This window comes from Aptenodytes patagonicus, chromosome 4 (genome assembly GCF_965638725.1).
Source record: "Aptenodytes patagonicus chromosome 4, bAptPat1.pri.cur, whole genome shotgun sequence".
NCBI lineage: Eukaryota > Metazoa > Chordata > Aves > Sphenisciformes > Spheniscidae > Aptenodytes > Aptenodytes patagonicus.
In genome coordinates this window covers 76,415,250-76,433,322 of record NC_134952.1, presented here as the reverse complement: position 1 = coordinate 76,433,322, position 18,073 = coordinate 76,415,250, and the positions used below count along the sequence as shown (strand labels likewise).

At 39.1% G+C, this 18,073-nt stretch overlaps 1 protein-coding gene across 2 annotated transcripts in view; it reads right to left on the bottom strand.

Annotated features, from left to right (window-relative positions):
* Window positions 1–1,219: 1,219 nt before the first annotated feature.
* SCLT1 (sodium channel and clathrin linker 1) overlaps window positions 1,220–18,073 on the bottom strand; it is a 48,278-nt gene continuing 31,424 nt past the window's right edge. For both annotated transcript variants that reach the window (XM_076337234.1, XM_076337235.1), the window contains exons 19-21: window positions 6,167–6,245; window positions 4,981–5,076; window positions 1,220–2,427 (exon numbers count right to left, since the gene is read on the bottom strand). In XM_076337234.1, coding sequence (XP_076193349.1) covers window positions 2,365–2,427; window positions 4,981–5,076; window positions 6,167–6,245 — 238 coding nt within the window. In that variant the 3' untranslated portion in view covers window positions 1,220–2,364. The remainder of the gene's footprint in view (window positions 2,428–4,980; window positions 5,077–6,166; window positions 6,246–18,073) is intronic.

Sequence of the window (18,073 nt, the reverse complement as noted above, 5' to 3'; positions counted from 1 at the left end):
GAATGGAAGTAACTAGTCGCCTAGAAACTTCTCCTAAACAAACATAGTCAAGGGGAAAGTTTTCCTCCATGGGAAGCATTAATACCACACTAGGGATCTTTAAAACACTCAAAAACTGGTGTTGGGGTGGGAAAGGAAGGTAGGGGAAACAAAAACTCTTCAGTGGAAGAGTGACAAGAAATACACAGATAGAAACAAATGTAAAACCACTAAGACAGATGGTTGAAAAGCCTGCTGCTCAATTCCATGAAACAATCTAGTATCATGAGGGAAAGAACAAAACTTACCTAACCAGCAAGCCTCAAATTTTAATTGCCTCAGCAAGTGCCTTTCCTCCGAAAGTCCAATTTGTGAGCAACGTGCCAGCAGCCTCCCCCTAGAAGCCAAATGGAAATGAAAGGGGGTGGTGGTAGGATGACGAGCTTAACTTGACCACGTTCCCTTTTGTGGTTAGACACATGTATTTGGTCAATTTTTAGCTGCTCAGAGGATTAGGCAGACAGATGAAAGTGGGAAATCTTTTTCTTTCCTCTGTCATCTGCCATAATTGCTCTGCTGCCCCTTAACTTTTAATGTGTCATCATTGCAGTTCATATTCTGGCAAATAACCATTACGCAAGAGCTACACCACAAGTTGAAATGAATACACCCATAATTAAAAGGGAGCCAAGCAGGTGTCCTTCTGTGCCTCAAGGAACAAATACACAAATACTGTTGCTCAAAAACTTAGAATTACCTGCCATTTTCAGCCAGGTTTCACTTCACAGCTTAGAGCCTCTCTTTAAGGAGTGAATGGGATTAATAGCTCACACAAAATCTTCCAGGTGGTCTGTCATCATCTCAGATGTGCATTATGCAAATGAAAATAAGGTGCTTGGTACGTACCTCCCTCTGCATCATATACATGGTTGATTGATGAAAATCTCACCGCAACAGACGTTTAGAGCTTCTGGAGAATGTATCCATGTTGCTTTGAAAAAGCTTTGAAGTCTTTTAGCAAAATTGGAGATTGCAATGGATACAGGCATGTATCAAACTGAGAAAGCGCTAGTAAAGAAGCGTGTACAACTGTAGGAAATAATAGTAACTTCCTCTGTGGTAAACAGAAATTTTTCCTGAGGTTGCATCCATCTGGCAGGCTCTACTGGAACAGCCAGGTTTTCAGGAGGTGGCACAAACTAACTTCCATGGGGTGATCAACCCGTCTGTCCTCTAACATGCCTTCACCTCTAAATATGGTGAAGATCCACTGCGACAGAGCTATGGGTTTGTTAGTCCGAAACAAGTTTTCATCAAGCATTGGGTAGGCATTATCCGTCAACTGAATTAGAAGTTATAAACCAGAATTTTACTCGTACATTTAAGAGGAAGGACAAGAAATTACATCACTTAAGTCCAAGATGGGAGCACTTCAAAAATCAGTTAACACCTATCAAATGTTTCTAATACATGCTGAAAGAGAAAACAGAGTTCAGCTCTAATTTTAGGATGATATATGTGAAGTTTCTCAACCATCAGAGAAAAACACGTACGCCAGAGGATTCCCACATACTGGCATCTGTAGAATTCAAACATGCTATTTCAGAATGTGTAAAAGCTGGATGACATCACCAGCTTTGTGCAAATTGAAGTAACAGAGAACTGAAGTTCCCAGACACATACAAAGCAAGGGAGCAGATCAACAGAAAAGCAAGGAACAATTGTAAAATAGTAATTAGGAAGAAAAAGTACAACTGGAGGAAGATTACGGTCCTTAGAAACGAGCTGTACAAATAGCCATGGCAGTGTTTTATTTATTAACTGTTTCCCAGGGGCATCAGCACAAACCGAACCGAATTCTTAAAACTGGAAGGCAACAGAGGCATTTCGCAGCTATAACGCCTACCATAAAACCAGCAGCTATTTGACATTCATGATATAATTAGTGTCTTACTACAATTCATAAAAGATCTTCAAAATGTTCCCAAGTTACTGCACTACGAAGAAAAATTAAAGGTATCGACTGTATGTGAGCAAAGCTGTTCCTGAATTTCAATATAATGTTAACTATTCCCTGTATACAATCTTGTCATAGTTGGAGCTGATGTTTTTTAGACCAAAAAAGACCAATATGCCACAGCACTGTATCAGACTGTTTCATCTGCTACATTAAAGGATTTTAATTACATCATTTTGCAGTCGTCTTCCAATCTTTACGATGCATACAGATACAGTGTCTTCATCCACCCCCTTTCTTACCTGAGTAAACCAGAAAACGTTTGTAAGTTTTACAAGCCTTGCCATGCATTTGACTTTAATGCTCCAATATGGTGTTTCTCCAGCAATCTTCTTAGCTCTGGCATGGTGTGAATGAACAATACACGTTTAAATATTTTCCAGATCCTTCAGGGAAGCAGCTTTTTTCTTCTGTGTAGTTATCAGGCTGAGCTGTAATTAAAAACAAGCAGATAGTTTCTTACGTAATTTTTTGTAAGATCAAAGTATCAGTAGAACTTCAGTATGGAAGGTGTCATGGAGGAGAGGGAACAAGCATAGGTAAGTGGGAATTTGGGGTAAACAGTAGAATTTACAGTGCACTCTCTCTAGACAACTGCTTTTGTCTTGTTTCAGATCCCAAAGAACTGAAGATGATGTAAGATTAGGTAGCAGGAGTACACTTTAAAGAGTTCTACATAGAATACACACATTTTAAACCTGTGCAAACATTATCCTGTATTTTTTATGTTTCTTACTGAATTACTGTTATTTAATAATAAGCTAAGATTTGTAGTCATATAAATATACAAGAAAAATGTCATTTCTAGATTCCCTAATAGTTCAGCTCTAGCCTATATTTGATTTAATTTTACAAGTAAGCTGGGTAATGTAATGAGAATACACAATTAAGTCAAGTCAGAAAGTAGCCCTCAGCTTGTTTCTTCAGATACAGAAGAGCGGACGTTCTTGCAGCAGTACTCCTGGAGACGGCTTTTTCCAGCCTGTAGCGGGAACAGCGCTGGTACGTCTGTTGGTTTGTTAGCTGCTAAACGGCTTATCAAATCTCTTTGTTACCTTTCAGAGGGAGACTGGTGAGGAACAGGTAATTATCGATGTTTTCAGGAACAGCAAGACCTCTTCCTATATGGGCACCGAGGCCAGGAATTTAACTCCCTTGAAAGGTGATGTGACCATGTTTTTTAAGGGAAGATGGCACCTCAGAAGTATTAGAGCTGAACAGATCCATATGACAAACAGGAGGTGAAAAAAAGATAAATCACTCCTTCAGAGCAAATCTTCACCAGCTGGGTAGACCTGGTCATGACAGAGAGCATTTACAGCCAGGAAACGCAACTTAACATTATGACAGCTTGGCAGCTATGCCCATTTATTCACTGCTGTTGGGGAAAAAAAAAGTCCTTTGTCCTAATTGGACAATTTAGATCAACCAAACATTTCCTCTCTGCAACCTACATGGGATCACCCACATTAAAAAGCTGTAATTTGCAAATGGGTTTCCTAAATCACTGTAAAAAATTAGGAGGCAGAAAGACCACCTTTACTTAATAGGGGACCAACCCGAGTAACAAATTTGCTTGGCAAATAAGTGAACCCAGTGTATAACCCCCCCCCGGGATTTGCTTTGAGATGTATAGCTTGAATAGTACGGAAAAAAGAATGCTGGATGGAAAAAAACCCTGCCTACCGTCTAGCAGAGAAAATACAGAATTATAGGTAGCATGGGGTTTAGACAATTAAAGCCCGAAGTTTCTCTCTGAAGAGAAGAAAACTTTTCTTCCCAATATCCCTAATGTCTGGAAATACTGAGTAGTACTGCTCAGAGTTGGAACAGAGTTGTAAGAGAACTGGAAAAAGGCAGCAGCAACGATCCAGCTCCTCCAGTGATCACAAGGGTGCACAAGGAGTTCTTAGGCATATAAACGGCTCTAGCAGACACACCTTGTCTGACGTTTTCAGAATCACTGAAACATGCACAAGGCACGTTTACTATGGCAGCGAGATACATAGACCATCCCTTCCTTCCCCCCTTCCCATGGCCTGGGAAAACCCAAGTATTTCCTATTCTGTCTGCACAATTTTCAGTATTTTTGACATTACAGGACTTACTGTGTCCGTTACACATAACTGATGGTAACTGCAGTGGGGCGTGCTTCTCCAGCAATCTTTGGGGACACAGCTACTGGAGGCCACTAACGAAAATGCAGGTGGACAGAGAAGAAGTTAACAACTGTGGGAGTTCATGTGACATGGCAGAAGGTACTCAAGGTTGCAACGTGAATGCTAAACAGGTCCACGCTATCCATTCTGTCCTGCAACCGCTGCACACCATTTCCCCACGCTCTTTGTGCGGCCACACAATGAATTAGACCAGGGAACGAACTTGGCTGAAAAACCCTACAAACGGAATCCCCACAAAACAGCTATGCTGCCTAGCAATTTTTATAAAGGCAGTTCTCTAGCCATCAACCCCAGACATGCTTTGTTTTAAGTCAGACTCCCCAGGAGACAGGCGTAGGAATCGGCACAACATTTGCTCTTTATCACGTGAAGCCATCGTTTGTGACTGCTGCAGTAGGTTACACCAGGCTAAAAAAGCCTGCTTTATGTAAACAGGAGCTGCAGTTCTTTAAGGGGTTTCTTCTTCCTCTTTGTTAACTTGCTGCCATTTCTGAAGGTGGAAATGATCATACGCCTTCATTCACACATTTTGAACCGCGGAAGTTTAATTTGCATCAAATTTGTTTCCATAAACAAATCTATACCGTCACTTAAGCATCCTGTCGGAAGGTGGCATTTGATTGAATCTGCATCAGTTTTGTGATGACGCATCCAAAATACAAGCTTGTTGTTAAAGTTATATTAGTCATAATGCACATAAATGATCACCTCTGCCTCAGGAACGATACAGAGTGAAAATTTTTGTAATAGTCAATGGGATTTTTTTAATGCACTTCGATAACATGGTTTTTGTTGGTTTTGTACCTTTTGAGATGCTGTAGCTGCCCTCTGTTCTGCCTGGCTCAGTCGCCTTTGAAGCCTATTGATGTATTCTCGATATTCCATCATTAATTTTTCATCCTGTGTAAGTGAAATATCTCATTACAAATGCAAAGTTCTTTTTACTGGACCCATACATACTGTAGTGAAAGAGCTGAAAACAAGAGGAACTGCAGAAGCGGAACTGTTTACCACTTACAATAAGACTGAAGACATACTGCTGACACATTATAGAGAATTTCCAGCTCAAATATGATATCATATGACTTTTCCAATCAGAGTATTCTGCAGAGGAAGTTCTACTCATTTCACCATCTTGAAGTAAGATGCATGAAAGCTGACATTTTAATCCAAGTACTTTAATTTGCACGATCTTACAATGTAAATGGTTTTAGCTATACTCAAAGGGAAAAAGAATATACTAGATAACACAAATGAGATGATAATCTTGGTACAGATTTCTTCTGTTCTCTTCATCAAAGTGTAGGTATAAAGTCTTTCTTAACTATCCTTTACTTATGCAAATCTATTCTCGCATCAGCCCCATTTTTTTCCTCTCAACAATACAGCACTACAAAAAACAACACAGAAGGACTTATCCTAGATAGAATTGGATATTATCCCCGATTTACGAGGCTGACAGGATAGCTGTTTTCTAAAGTGGCCATTAATTATTGAACAATGCACATTCCAAAACAACCCTGCCCTTAATCTTTAATGGAAAATGCTTTTATCTATATGCACGTATGCACATACAGTGTAAATTCTACTACACACATAGCATGCTGAGAATTTGATACCTCCGCATATGCTACATTATCCGTAACACAATGCCTAGTCCTTTTTAGAGGTATGCATGCATACATAGGCAGAATTGACTTCAGAAACGTTTCCTGAATTGTCTAAAATTGCTAGATTAGTAACCTTGAAAGATGATCTCTCCTTTACCTTTCCTTGTAGTTTGAGAGTAAAGTTAATTTGTCTTCCTGCCATTTGGACGTAGCAGTCAGCAGAAACAGCAGGGTTTTCCAGTTACGACTACTCCTGTCAAAAATCCTTAATTTTTTCTAAACCAGCAACATAACTCATCTAAATAGGTTTCTGTTAAGATCCTGGTGTGCGTGCATCAGGTTGTAACTGAAAGTAGTTGTCATATCAGTCATTGTCTTACCTCAGTTACCTTTTCATTTGCCATTTCCAGCTGAGAAATGAGCTCCTGGCTACGAAGTTTTTGTTGACTCAGCTCACTTCTGTTAATCGGAAGAAAAGATGCCGATTAACACACAGCAGTGCATCAGTTATCGGAATATAATTTCATAGGTACTTTCTTGCACTGTAGGGGCTTATGGTGTATTTTTAATTATAGCGTTGCTCTTAAAACATTGATTTCAAAAGCACTACACAGCTAGCACTTCTTCATGATGTGTACTCCAGACTATAATGGCAGAGGAATGAGATATATTTGTTCAAATCAATAGGACTCTGTCAAGAGCATTTGACATTTTACAGGGGTTTTTTTTCTGTTTATTGAATCTTATTTTGCAGGCACGTTATCACATATGCTATAAATATAAGCTGCATTTGCACAGTGCATCCAATATCTAGATTAACATTCTAATTAGTGTCCCATAACCAGGCTTCAACATGGACATTTTTGAAGGTGCTTTGAAGTACCTAAACCCAAATCATTCTATACTTGTGAGACAGACAACAATGTAACGCTTCACGAGGAAAAGGAAAATGCCACCTTCTTCAAAGTGGTCTTTTTACTTTTATACTGAATGAGTTTTAGTGATCCTGAATTTGTATAGTTGTCAGGAAGGTTTCACCTTCTACACTGAGGTTCAAACATGCTTGTGAAGAAGAATTTTCAAATCTATTCTCACTTTACCTTCCTTTCCCAAGTTGAAAGTATGCTGAAATGCAATCACCTTCATGAACATGTAGAACATTGACAACGCTCAGAAAGCCGATACCTAACCTTGAGGTGCTCTGCCTATTACTGAAACTACGTGCACTGTAATGGAAGCTAAAGCCTTCATTCCTTCTGGGGGAATGGAGGTAAGGTAGGAGATGCTTCAACCTCAGATCTTCATCTTGAAAAGCCTCTGCTATTTTAATGATGGCATTTAGTTCTCAACAATAATTTACTCTTAAAAACTTTTCAACTTAGTATTTCATAAAAGTTTGACTGAAAACTGCCGTATGGCACTTGAAATACAAGGTCGCAATATATCTGTGAACGTAAGGTTGTGAGTACACCTGGCTGGTAGTTTCCATTCCCTTGTTCTCAACCAACCCCTTTAACCAATCCCAGGTAGATATCATAAAAACAGTTCAACACCTTTTGACTAGCTGCTATAAAAATGAGAGTACGCAGGCAGATATTTAGACGATGTGAAACAGTTAAAATTCTATATAGATTATACCTGTGTTATCAGATGTGAACATTTTTATATCAAATAAGAATTAAATACGGATTAAAATTGCAGGATCAAGATAGTATGTTAATACTTAACACTGTTATTGCAATTTGTCCTCTGTAATCAATATCAAGCATCAAGATGAAGCATTTTCAATATAGGAGCTGTTTTTTGAAAGTTCAGTTTTTATAAACTGTTTTATTAGCAAAACAGAAATTTTATACAATTCCTGTCAGATCTTTTTGTACGTACCTTTTCAAAATAAACTCCCTAGAAACTATTCAAACACTACTCCTTACCGTGTGTAGACTCCTAATGTTCAACTAGGCTAGTAAAAAAGGCTTTGAAAATAAGGAAGTTCTTAAATTCTGACAAACCGTCTTTATTGCTACGTCATCTTAGAAGACTATCGACATAGTTTAATTTTCTAAATTAAAAATTCTTAGTTACTGAAAACAATCTGTCTCCTATACTTGTACTGAGGTGTGGAATTAGCATTCTTAGCAGCGCGGGCCATAAACAGAGTTTACATGCTCATATACAGCTGTGTATCAAGAAATTACTTTTCTAATTAGATCACACTGAACATGTATGTAAAGAAAACAGTTTAACCTTGTAAGCATAGGGAAACGTGATGGCCACTGAGCTAGACAGTTGATTCATTCTGATTGTTAACCCTCCCCCAAACACACATTATGAGATTTTAATATTAAAATTGAGCAGTAACCCCAACTGCTGAATAATCAAATCGGTCCCTACTCCATATTGTCTTTGTTAAGTGAGCAGGAAACAAAAGGTGAGCTTTTAGCATTTTGGCAGGCGGGTGATAAATCCGCCAGCTGTAGCAAGTACGTTCTGCAAAGCTCTCACATGACAAATACAGCATGTGCCAGCTGTTTTTTCGGTTGAATTATAATATAATATGCTTCATTTACTCTTAGTAATTATGAATTTTGTATACTGCCAGTACCTGCAGCTGTCTCTCATCCTGTTAATTTTTTTCTTTAATGAACATCTTAAAATAAGCAGCTATGGCTGCCAAACATTACAGAAGTGCAGCCAAGAATAATGTTTTAGAAATGGAGGAAACTTCTTCATCTCAAGATGCTGTGCAATTCACTCAAGGCACTGTACAGGAGGTAGGGAGAAGGAGAAGGCAGTCCTGGCCGACACTTCATACACAGGCACCAAAACCAGTCATTCTTCAGAGGCAGATTCTTTTCAATTATAGAACAGGTAAAACCGAGAACTCCAAAACACACACATGGCTACCGATGAGTCAGGGACTCTAACTAGGACACAGAAACGTTTCAGAAGCAGAAACTGGAACAAAGACACCCAAAAGAGCTGCAATCAGATGACTTAAGCTAAGCAAAGTATTTAAATTTAAAAACAATATGGCAAGGATTCCCTTTTTATAAGTACTGACAATTATAATTCAAGTGAATATTAAAAAAATGAAGCCATTCAGTATGGTTGTTCAAATATAATGGGCTTATGTTACAACAAATATTTTTGATTTTTTTCCCCAAAAAGTTGTATCTTACTACTAGGCAATAGTGGCAGATGGTTAAGATTATTAATTTACCAATTTGTTCATACTATGTATTAGTAATAAATTTTATTATTTTTATTAGTTAAAGAGTTAAGATTTTTAAAGCTCCTCAAATGCATTGTTACATGGAAGTAACTTCTCAAGTAGTTACCCTCTTTATCATTTAAGCCAACGTTTATAAATTGTCTCATGTACTGTTTGTTTTGTAGATTCAGTTTATATTTCTAAAAAGAGAACAGACTTGTGTGTACACATTACTACCCCTAGTAAGTAGTCAGGCTAAACTGTACCTTAACTGAGCAATCATCCACATGTCTCACAGGCCAAAGTACTATTTATAGCAAAGTTGAGAACCGTCCATTTCCTGGGAAGTTTTCAAGTTACAACGTCCGCCTTTTTCCCATCTGCAGTTTTCAAGATCTACTCCGCTGAAGGGCATTCTGTGGATAGTTCAGTCATTTGATTGGATATGACACTTCGCTTATCAGTGCGGATCTTGTTCTGATCCCTGGGCCAGAATCATGTTCAACAAAAATATGCTCTTGGTGTTGGCCGCTGGTGAGGAGTCTGTGTTTATGTATAACCAGTGGTTATCTGCCAAATTCCTTCTCAATTTACCCCAATTCTTTTCTTCATTCTCAGGATTAGAACATAAAAATCTATGAATACTGATATGCCGATTAGAAGGGATTAACCATCTATTACTATTTGTATTATGACCTCTTTTTTATTTATTTGTTTAACCTAGTTAACATAAGTACAGACCAGTCAAGGTGGACTTTACAGAATGAATGAATAATCTGCCCTTATTTTTTAAACTTGTATACAGTCTTTCACTTTATTTTCTTTCAGTAAATGCTAGCAGATCAGATTACCCTGTTTTTGCTTAAATTCTGTTGTCAGAACTTTCTCCCTCACCCCTTCTCAATCTATCCTGTATTCTGTTGTTACTGAAGTTAGTTTCCTTCCAATTTACAAATTTCCTAAATATTCCCTTGGTATTGCTGATTTCACTTGCTATCTCTGCTGTCATTTATTCTTCTTAGCTAAAGTTTGAAGGACTATAAAGCTTTATACACAATGCTGTAAGGTAATAAGGACAGTCCTAGCCAGTCTCTTCCCCCAAAATATGGGCACAGGAACCGTTTTTCTAGATTACCGTACATCAGTGAAAGCAAGAGCCTTTAAAAATATGCGTATGTATTCCTCATTTCTTTCAAAAGTAAATTCTTTCAAATGAAGACAAGAAATGTAAAAGAAGCTGGAAGCACTTGATACTATTATTTTACCACAGCTGTCAAAGGCAGATCACCTAAGTCCCTTGAAGTTTTGGGACATTCAAACTGACAGCGATCTTAGAGCTTACAACTTTACAATTGGAAACTCTACACCCTGTAGATCAGCAACAACGTGGATTGCTTCTATTTCTTATCAAATTCCACACAAATTTGTGGAGAAGTGACACTGAAGAGCAAAATAACTTTTTGAACATTAAACCTAACTCTGATTTGGTTATTTAGATTACTTAAACAATGTTCCAGATACAGGGGGAGAAAAAAAATAAAATAGAAACTCAAGCAAGTGTCAGTTACTAAATTAATCAACATATAATAGTTAAATTATTCACCAAGACTTAAAAGCTCTTTTTATGTTATGAAAAATAGTACCTTTAGAAATGTTTCCTAGTTTTACAGAATTTCTATACTTCTCTCCTTACTATTTTCCATTTAAACCCCTATGAAGAATGTGAAAGATGACTTTTTGCCTCTCAGAAGTTCACTTCATTCTACTCATTATTCCTGGTCAGAACTGAATTGGTGCTTCAATCTCAGACCCTAGCAGAGATGCAACTGTCAAAAAGCAAGCCTGTTGAAACACAGCAAGTAACCAAACCAATTCAACTAAAATTAAGTGTTAATATGCATTTCCGTCTCAAAAGCCACATCTGTCCTTCAGTCTCGCGGTGGATTGACCCAGCTGGCAGGTAAGCCCCCACCCAGTTGCTCGCTCACTCCCCCCCAGAGGAAAGGGGGAGAGAACCGGAAGGGTACAGGTGTGAAACAAACGCATGGGTCAAGAGAAAGCTTAATAAGTGAAGGGGAAAAAAAATTGATGCAAAAGCAATCACTCGCCACCAGCAGACCAATGCCCAGCCAGTATCCAAACAACAGCTACTTTGGAAGAACTTCCACCCAGTTTTATTGGTGAACATGACATCATAGGGTATGGGGGATCCTTCTGGTCAGTTGGGGTCAGCTGTCCTGGCTGTGCCCCTTCCCAGCTTCTTATCATAGAATCATAGAATGGTTTGGGTTGGAAGGGACCTCTAAAGGTCATCTAGTCCAACCCCCCTGCCGTGGGCAGGGACATCTTCAACTAGATCAGGTTGCTCAGAGCCCCCTCCAACCTCACCTTGAATGTTTCCAGGGATGGGGCATCCACCACCTCTCTGGGCAACCTGTGCCAGTGCTTCACCACCCTCATTGTAGAAAATTTCTTCCTTATATCTAGTCTGAATCTACCTTCTTTTAGTTTAAAACCATTCCCCCTTGTCCTGTCGCAACAGGCCCTGCTAAAAGGTTTGTCCCCATCTTTCTTATAGCCCCCTTTAAGTACTGAAAGGCTGCAAATAAGGTCTCTGTGAAGCCTCCTCCTCTCCAGGCTGAACAACCCCAACTCTCTCAGCCTTTCTTCAGAGGAGAGGTGTTCCATCCCCCTGATCATTTTCACGGCCCTCTTCTGGACCCGCTCCAACAGGTCCATGTCTTTCCTGTGCTGAGGGCTCCAGAGCTGGACGCAGGACTCCAGGTGGGGTCTCACCAGAGCAGAGCAGAGGGGCAGAATCACCTCCCTCGACCTGCTGGCCACGCTTCTTTCGATGCAGCCCAGGATACAATTGGCCACCTGGGCTGCAAGCGCGCATTGCTGGCTCATGTCCAGCTTTTCATCCAGCAGTACCTCCAAGTCCTTCTCGGCAGGGCTGCTCTCAATCCCTTCATCCCCCAGCCTGTATTGATACCAGGGGTTGCCCTGACCCAGGTGCAGGACCTTGCACTTGGCCTTGTTGAACCTCATGAGGTTCACACAGGCCCACTTCTCGAGCTTGTCCAGGTCCCTCTGGATGGCATCCCGTCCCTCTGGCGTGTCAACCGCACCACTCAGCTTGGTGTCATCTGCAAACTTGCTAAGGGTGCACTCGATCCCACTGTCTATGTCATTGCTGAAGATATTAAACAGTACTGGTCCCAGTACGGACCCCTGTGGGACGCCAGTTGTCACCAACCTCCATCTGGACATTGAGCCGTTGACCACTACCCTCTGGATGCAACCATACAACCAATTCCTCACCCACTGGACAGTCCACCCATCAAACCCATACCTCTCCAGTTTCGAGAGAAGGATGTTGTGGGGGACCGTGTCAAAGGCCTTACAGAAGTTCAGATAGACGACATCCACAGCTCTTCCCATGTCCACTGATGTAGTCACTCCATCATAGAAGGCCACTAGGTTGGTCAGGCAGAACTTGCCCTTGGTGAAGCCATGCTGGCTGTCTCGAATCACCTCCCTGTCCTCCATGTGCCTGAGCATAGCTTCCAGGAGGATCTGTTCCATGATCTTCCCAGGCACAGAGGTGAGACTGACTGGCCTGTAGTTCCCCAGGTCTTCCTTTTTTCCCTTTTAAAAAATGGGGGTTATGTTTCCCCTTTTCCAGTCAGTGGGAACTTCACCGGACTGCCACAACTTCTCAAATACGATGGATAGTGGCTTAGCAGCTTCATCCGCCAGTTCCCTCAGGACCCGCGGATGGATCTCATCAGGCCCCATGGACTTGTGCACCTTCAGGTGCCTTAGATGGTCTCGAACCTGGTGTTCTCCCACAGTGGGCGGCTCTTCATTCTCCCAGTCCCCGCCTTTGCCTTCTGCGGCTTGGGTGGTGAGGCTCAAGCACTTGCTGGTGAAGACTGAGGCAAAAAGTCATTGAGTACCTCCGCCTTCTCCATTTCCCTGGGTATCTTGCCCACCACCAGCCTACTTGCTGGGGCGGCAGAGTGGGAAAGGCCTTGACGCTGTATTAGCACTGTTCAGCAACAGCTAAAACATTGCCGTGTTATCAAAACTATTTTGGTCATACATCTAAAACACAGCACCATACAGGCTGCTATAAAGAAAATTAACTCCATCCCAGCCAAACCCAGTACAAGTCTTTAAGAAGCATTAAATTCACCTTAACTTAAAATATAGAACTTCCCCAAACTTAATCTGAGGGTGATAGTTTTTGTATGTGTTTATAAGCACATATAAACAGATACAGATTAAATTAATTTTTTACATACATACATGTTCTTAGAGAAAGAAACAACCTAAATTCAATAGAAAAGCCTTGGGACAACCCATCTTCAAATAAATATGAGTGGCTACACCACTTTTTTACAACCTTTAACAGTAATCATTCATTTGCATAACTATTTTATAATTGTAAATATTTGCTGTCTAAGTTCACTTCAGTAAATGTCATTAGAACTCAAAGTACATCTAAAATGGATGCAATCAAAAGTCAGGACAGCTTCCTTTCATAGTCTGCCAGACTATATGTTTTGCAGGAATAAAGAGAATACACACTCATCAAGAGTTGTTAGTCATGCTGCCAAAGAGCGATGTTTTTATTTGGAACGATGACCTATGTTGCAAGAAGCACTGACCTTCTTAGTTACCTTCAAGATTGACTTTTGGCACAAGTATATTGAAGCAAAACTGGTTCCTTGCCCTCTTGCAAGGTGAAGGTGAGGTCTATGACCAATAAATCCTTCTAAAAGCGTACAGCATCTTAAGATGCTTAGAGGGAAGAAAACCCTTCTCATAAATGAAAACTGTAATGTATCTTTATGAAGAAAATGGTGGAATTTAGTCTACAAGTATTCAATGCATTGCCTAGTGTTTCAATGCTGTTTTTTAATTCCAAGTTCAGTTTTATAGGCAACGATTACATGTTTAACTCGAACTGAGAGCCAAATCTCCAAGAAAGCACAGAATAATTTTCAGTGAAGCCTGAAAGTATCAATTTATTTATCAACATTTTTATCTACAGGTTCTTCACTGATCTGCTAGATTCTCATATTACTTAGAAAAAATCATCATTCTGCTCTACTGTTACAGGCTGCAAAATTTACTTTTCCTGCTTAATTTTTTAAAAATTAAAAATCATCTAACGTTCACTGATGTTGCTTCATTTCTTAAAAGTATTTATTTAATGCTTCCTTTATGCATACGTATTACACCTCACAAACAAAACACTGCAGACTTAAAAGATGACAAATGAGCAGCACAGAATATGGAAAAGTTAGCAGCTGCTGCTGGGAAGTTAGTAAAGAAGCCAAAATGTTTCAGACACCTTCACATGGAAAATGAAAGTAATGAGGATAGAACTGAAAAACAGCAACAGATCATGAATTTAAGGCAAAGGAATGGGAAACACCTACACTAACAAATGGGACACTGACTCAATGCTTCTGAGAGCTGCGTTAACAGCAAACTTCTGGTGAAACGCAATATAAAATGCTTTTATGTAAACTACCTCCCCAGTATAGATGGCTATGACTTTGTTAGGAATTTTTTAACTTCCTGAAAAACATTCACGTATAAAGCACATTACTACGCTGTAAAAGTAATCATTCTTATTAAAACCTGAAATTCTGCTACATGTCACCAACACAATCTCTGTGTTTGCTCATATATTTACATGAATCCGATACATCAAACAGTAACTTTGTGAAGTGCCAAGGAATGTCTCAGACTGTCCTCAAAATATACTAAATAACCATGATATGCAGCTAAACTTGGAGAGCCCTCTATTTAAATCCAAAAAGGGTATGTTGATATCTTCATCTAAGTTCATATTCTTGCTGCCCAGTCAAGATGAAGTTTCTAAGGAAGATACTAAGTTTTCCTCACACGCTCACAGCTTAACTAACCCTCTCAAAACCATATAAACTTAAAAATATGTGTATAGGAAAGCCGGGTGAACATCGGCCTTTCACTTGGACCCCGCTATAAGGCCTGGCGATACCATTTCCTGCATTAGCCTCAACAGGACTTTAAAACAGAGCCTCTAATTCAATAGATCCTGCTTAGCCGGTATCAGTCCATTATTTAGTGGTCTGGCTGGTATTTCTGTGATAAATGCATTTGCTGCAAAATTATTTTGCTTTTTAAATAATCAGCAACTTTCATCAGTAATCATAATCACAATGTTACTGTGATAAGATTAAAATAAGTATGATAATTATTCATTTATAATATAAGCAAGGACTTTGCATTGAATAACTAGTACTGTGTAACTCAGGAGCTAATTTTCATACCAACTGGATGCTGCACTATATAGCTAGGTATCTGGTAATGCACATAATGTGAAAAATAAGCTGGTTTTAAATTTTCTAGGTAATACTTATAGGTTCTGTTATAGCCACTTGTCACCGTAATATCAGAGCATCACTGCACAGATTTAATTACGAAATTCCTTATGTCAGTTTGAATTACAACCTTCTAGCAGAGAACAAACTTGTTTCTATTGCTGGCTTCCTTGTTAGGTAGAGCAAATGTCTGATAAAAACTTCTGCTTCTAGCTTATACAGCACGTAAAAGCATCACCTACGAAATCATCTTAAAAAGCAACTGACTTTGCTTTTAGACTTGCACCAAAGTATCTACCGAAGTCACAGAGAATAATCTGGACTTAGCGTAGACTTACAATTTTTAATATGAGATGAACATTTTTCTGTTCTGCTCATCAGGCAGTATTCTCTGACACAGGATGTTAAATTATCACAGGAGTTTTCCAGATGATGCCACATAGGCAGTCTCTCACATAAACAGGGACATTTTCAAAATTTACTACCTATTTTTCATACGAATTCACAAAGCAGACTTCCTCTCATGTCTGTTATATTTTCTACGTCAGCATTTTGCTGCAGATAAGTAAGGTCTAAAGCTTTTGGTCCACTATAGCAACATTTTAACACTTAATGTTAAAGCTTTAAGAAGGAAAGCAGCTGTTTTGCAGACAACTTCAATTGTTTTGGAAGTCTGCAATTTTTCCCTTTTAATTGGAAGTTGCTGAACTACATTCAGGGTGTAGTTATGAACCCCAGATGCTCAACTGTGAGAGTTTTTGTAGCTTCATTTACAGAAAATAATCTACAAGTTTAACAGCTTAAATCTACCTCAGCATAAAACACTACAAAATATTTTTCTTCTCTAGTTACTGCATTTACAAAAGATGTCAAAAAAGCATTAGTAAGACCCAGCTAATTACATACAGTGAAGCTTTACCACTAAAACTGTCAGTGAGTAAGCACAGCTCCCAGTCTCTCGCAGACGTGCTCAACGCTGTGATGTCTTCTGAAAGAGACTTTTTGCCTTTTTAGAGAACAGTTTAGTAATCTTTGCAAAATGCAGTATATTTTAAGGCAAAAAAAAGCCAGCCTATAGCTGGACAGATAAGGTAAAAAACCCCAGACTGTTTACTTAGGAGAGGTAAAAATGACCAGACTGATTATGTAGGACTTGTTTTTCTAGAAAAATGGACAAACATGTTATCTCTAATTGGATTTAGTATGATTTTGAACTATCTGAAAAATTTAAACTGAACTAGTTATCATAGGTAACAATCCACTACTACTGCAAAGTGTTCTAAACACTCAGAAAAGGAGCACTTGAAAAAATGAAAAGCAGATCAGTGAAGCTGCTAGTAGAACAGAAAGGTCATCAATAAATGTTTTATCCACCATTCTTGTATTTCACGCAGGATGGAACTCATAGCACCCTCTATTTGGACAGACAATGGGTACAACTAGCCATCATAGACACTGTGTCACTTTAAAGAGGAATGAAACTAGTGTCAAAGGGAAGAACTACTACATACGAGACTGCTATTTGCGAAGTTGACTGGAGGTCAAATTCACACACTTCTCTAAAGAAGATGGAAAACCAAGTTAGAGTAGGGGTAGGGTAGGTTTGTTGTAGGCACCATTTTCAGGAAGTTGTTTTCCTTGCTCGGGTTTAGAAACTTGAGTTCCAATTCCACTCACACCGTTGGCATTCTGACAACTAAGAAATGGCAAGCCATGCTTAAAAAATTGTGACCCCAAGAATTGCATAGGATACCGGAAATACTACGGTTTGAGCTGAGAATATGTAAACCATTATAATAATAAAACATGAAAAATCCAAAGATTACTCCAAAAGAAATAAAAGCTAGAATTCACAGGTTTCCAATTTTAATAGGGCAAAAACTTTGCTTCCTTGTTAACATGATAGTACGCAACTTTGAAAATCAATCTGAGCAAAGAACTATACATGAGTGCATCCTGAGCTTTAAGTGACTAAAGTTAAAGGGTCATTTCAAATTTCTCAAATTAACAGAGCTGCATACCCTGAATTTTTCTTCTAGAACCCACTGAATGCACTTCCTAAAAGATAATGATATATGCAACATTACATTCTTCTCTAACCATTTTAATTTTAAAGAAATGAGACTTATGAAATCAAGCTTCCTAGTTTAGAAGTTACTGTGTACCGGTCTGCCAATATCCTCCAATTTTCAACCAATTCTGAAGAGGAAGAGATCTTGAGGACATAAACTTCAAAGTTGTTCTATAAAAATATCAGGCTAATTTAATCTCTAATTTATAGTCTACTTGATCTAACTGACAGAGTTTCCTGAGCTTAGAAATCAAATAAAGCGTGAGGCAAACATATTATCTTTGCCTCTGTTGAGAGAAAGCCCGTTTAAAACTTGGCCTCCTACAGGCACCAGCTGGCAGGCTAACCAGAGTGAGTGAGTGTGTGTGTCAGCTTGCAACTAGCCACAGTTTGGCTGTTACTTGCCAGCGAAACACAAGACATGCGAGGAAGCTGAGGTGGAGGAAGGCAATACCATAAAAGGAAAGACACTACAAATCCGCTGTGCACAGATCAATTAATTTACATTTTAACACTGTGCAGTATGTCCACACACCGAAAAGGAAAACCAAGATGAATGTAGATGCCGTATCTGCTTATTTCATAAACTGATCAGTGTGGATTCTTAATATTTTTAAATGGA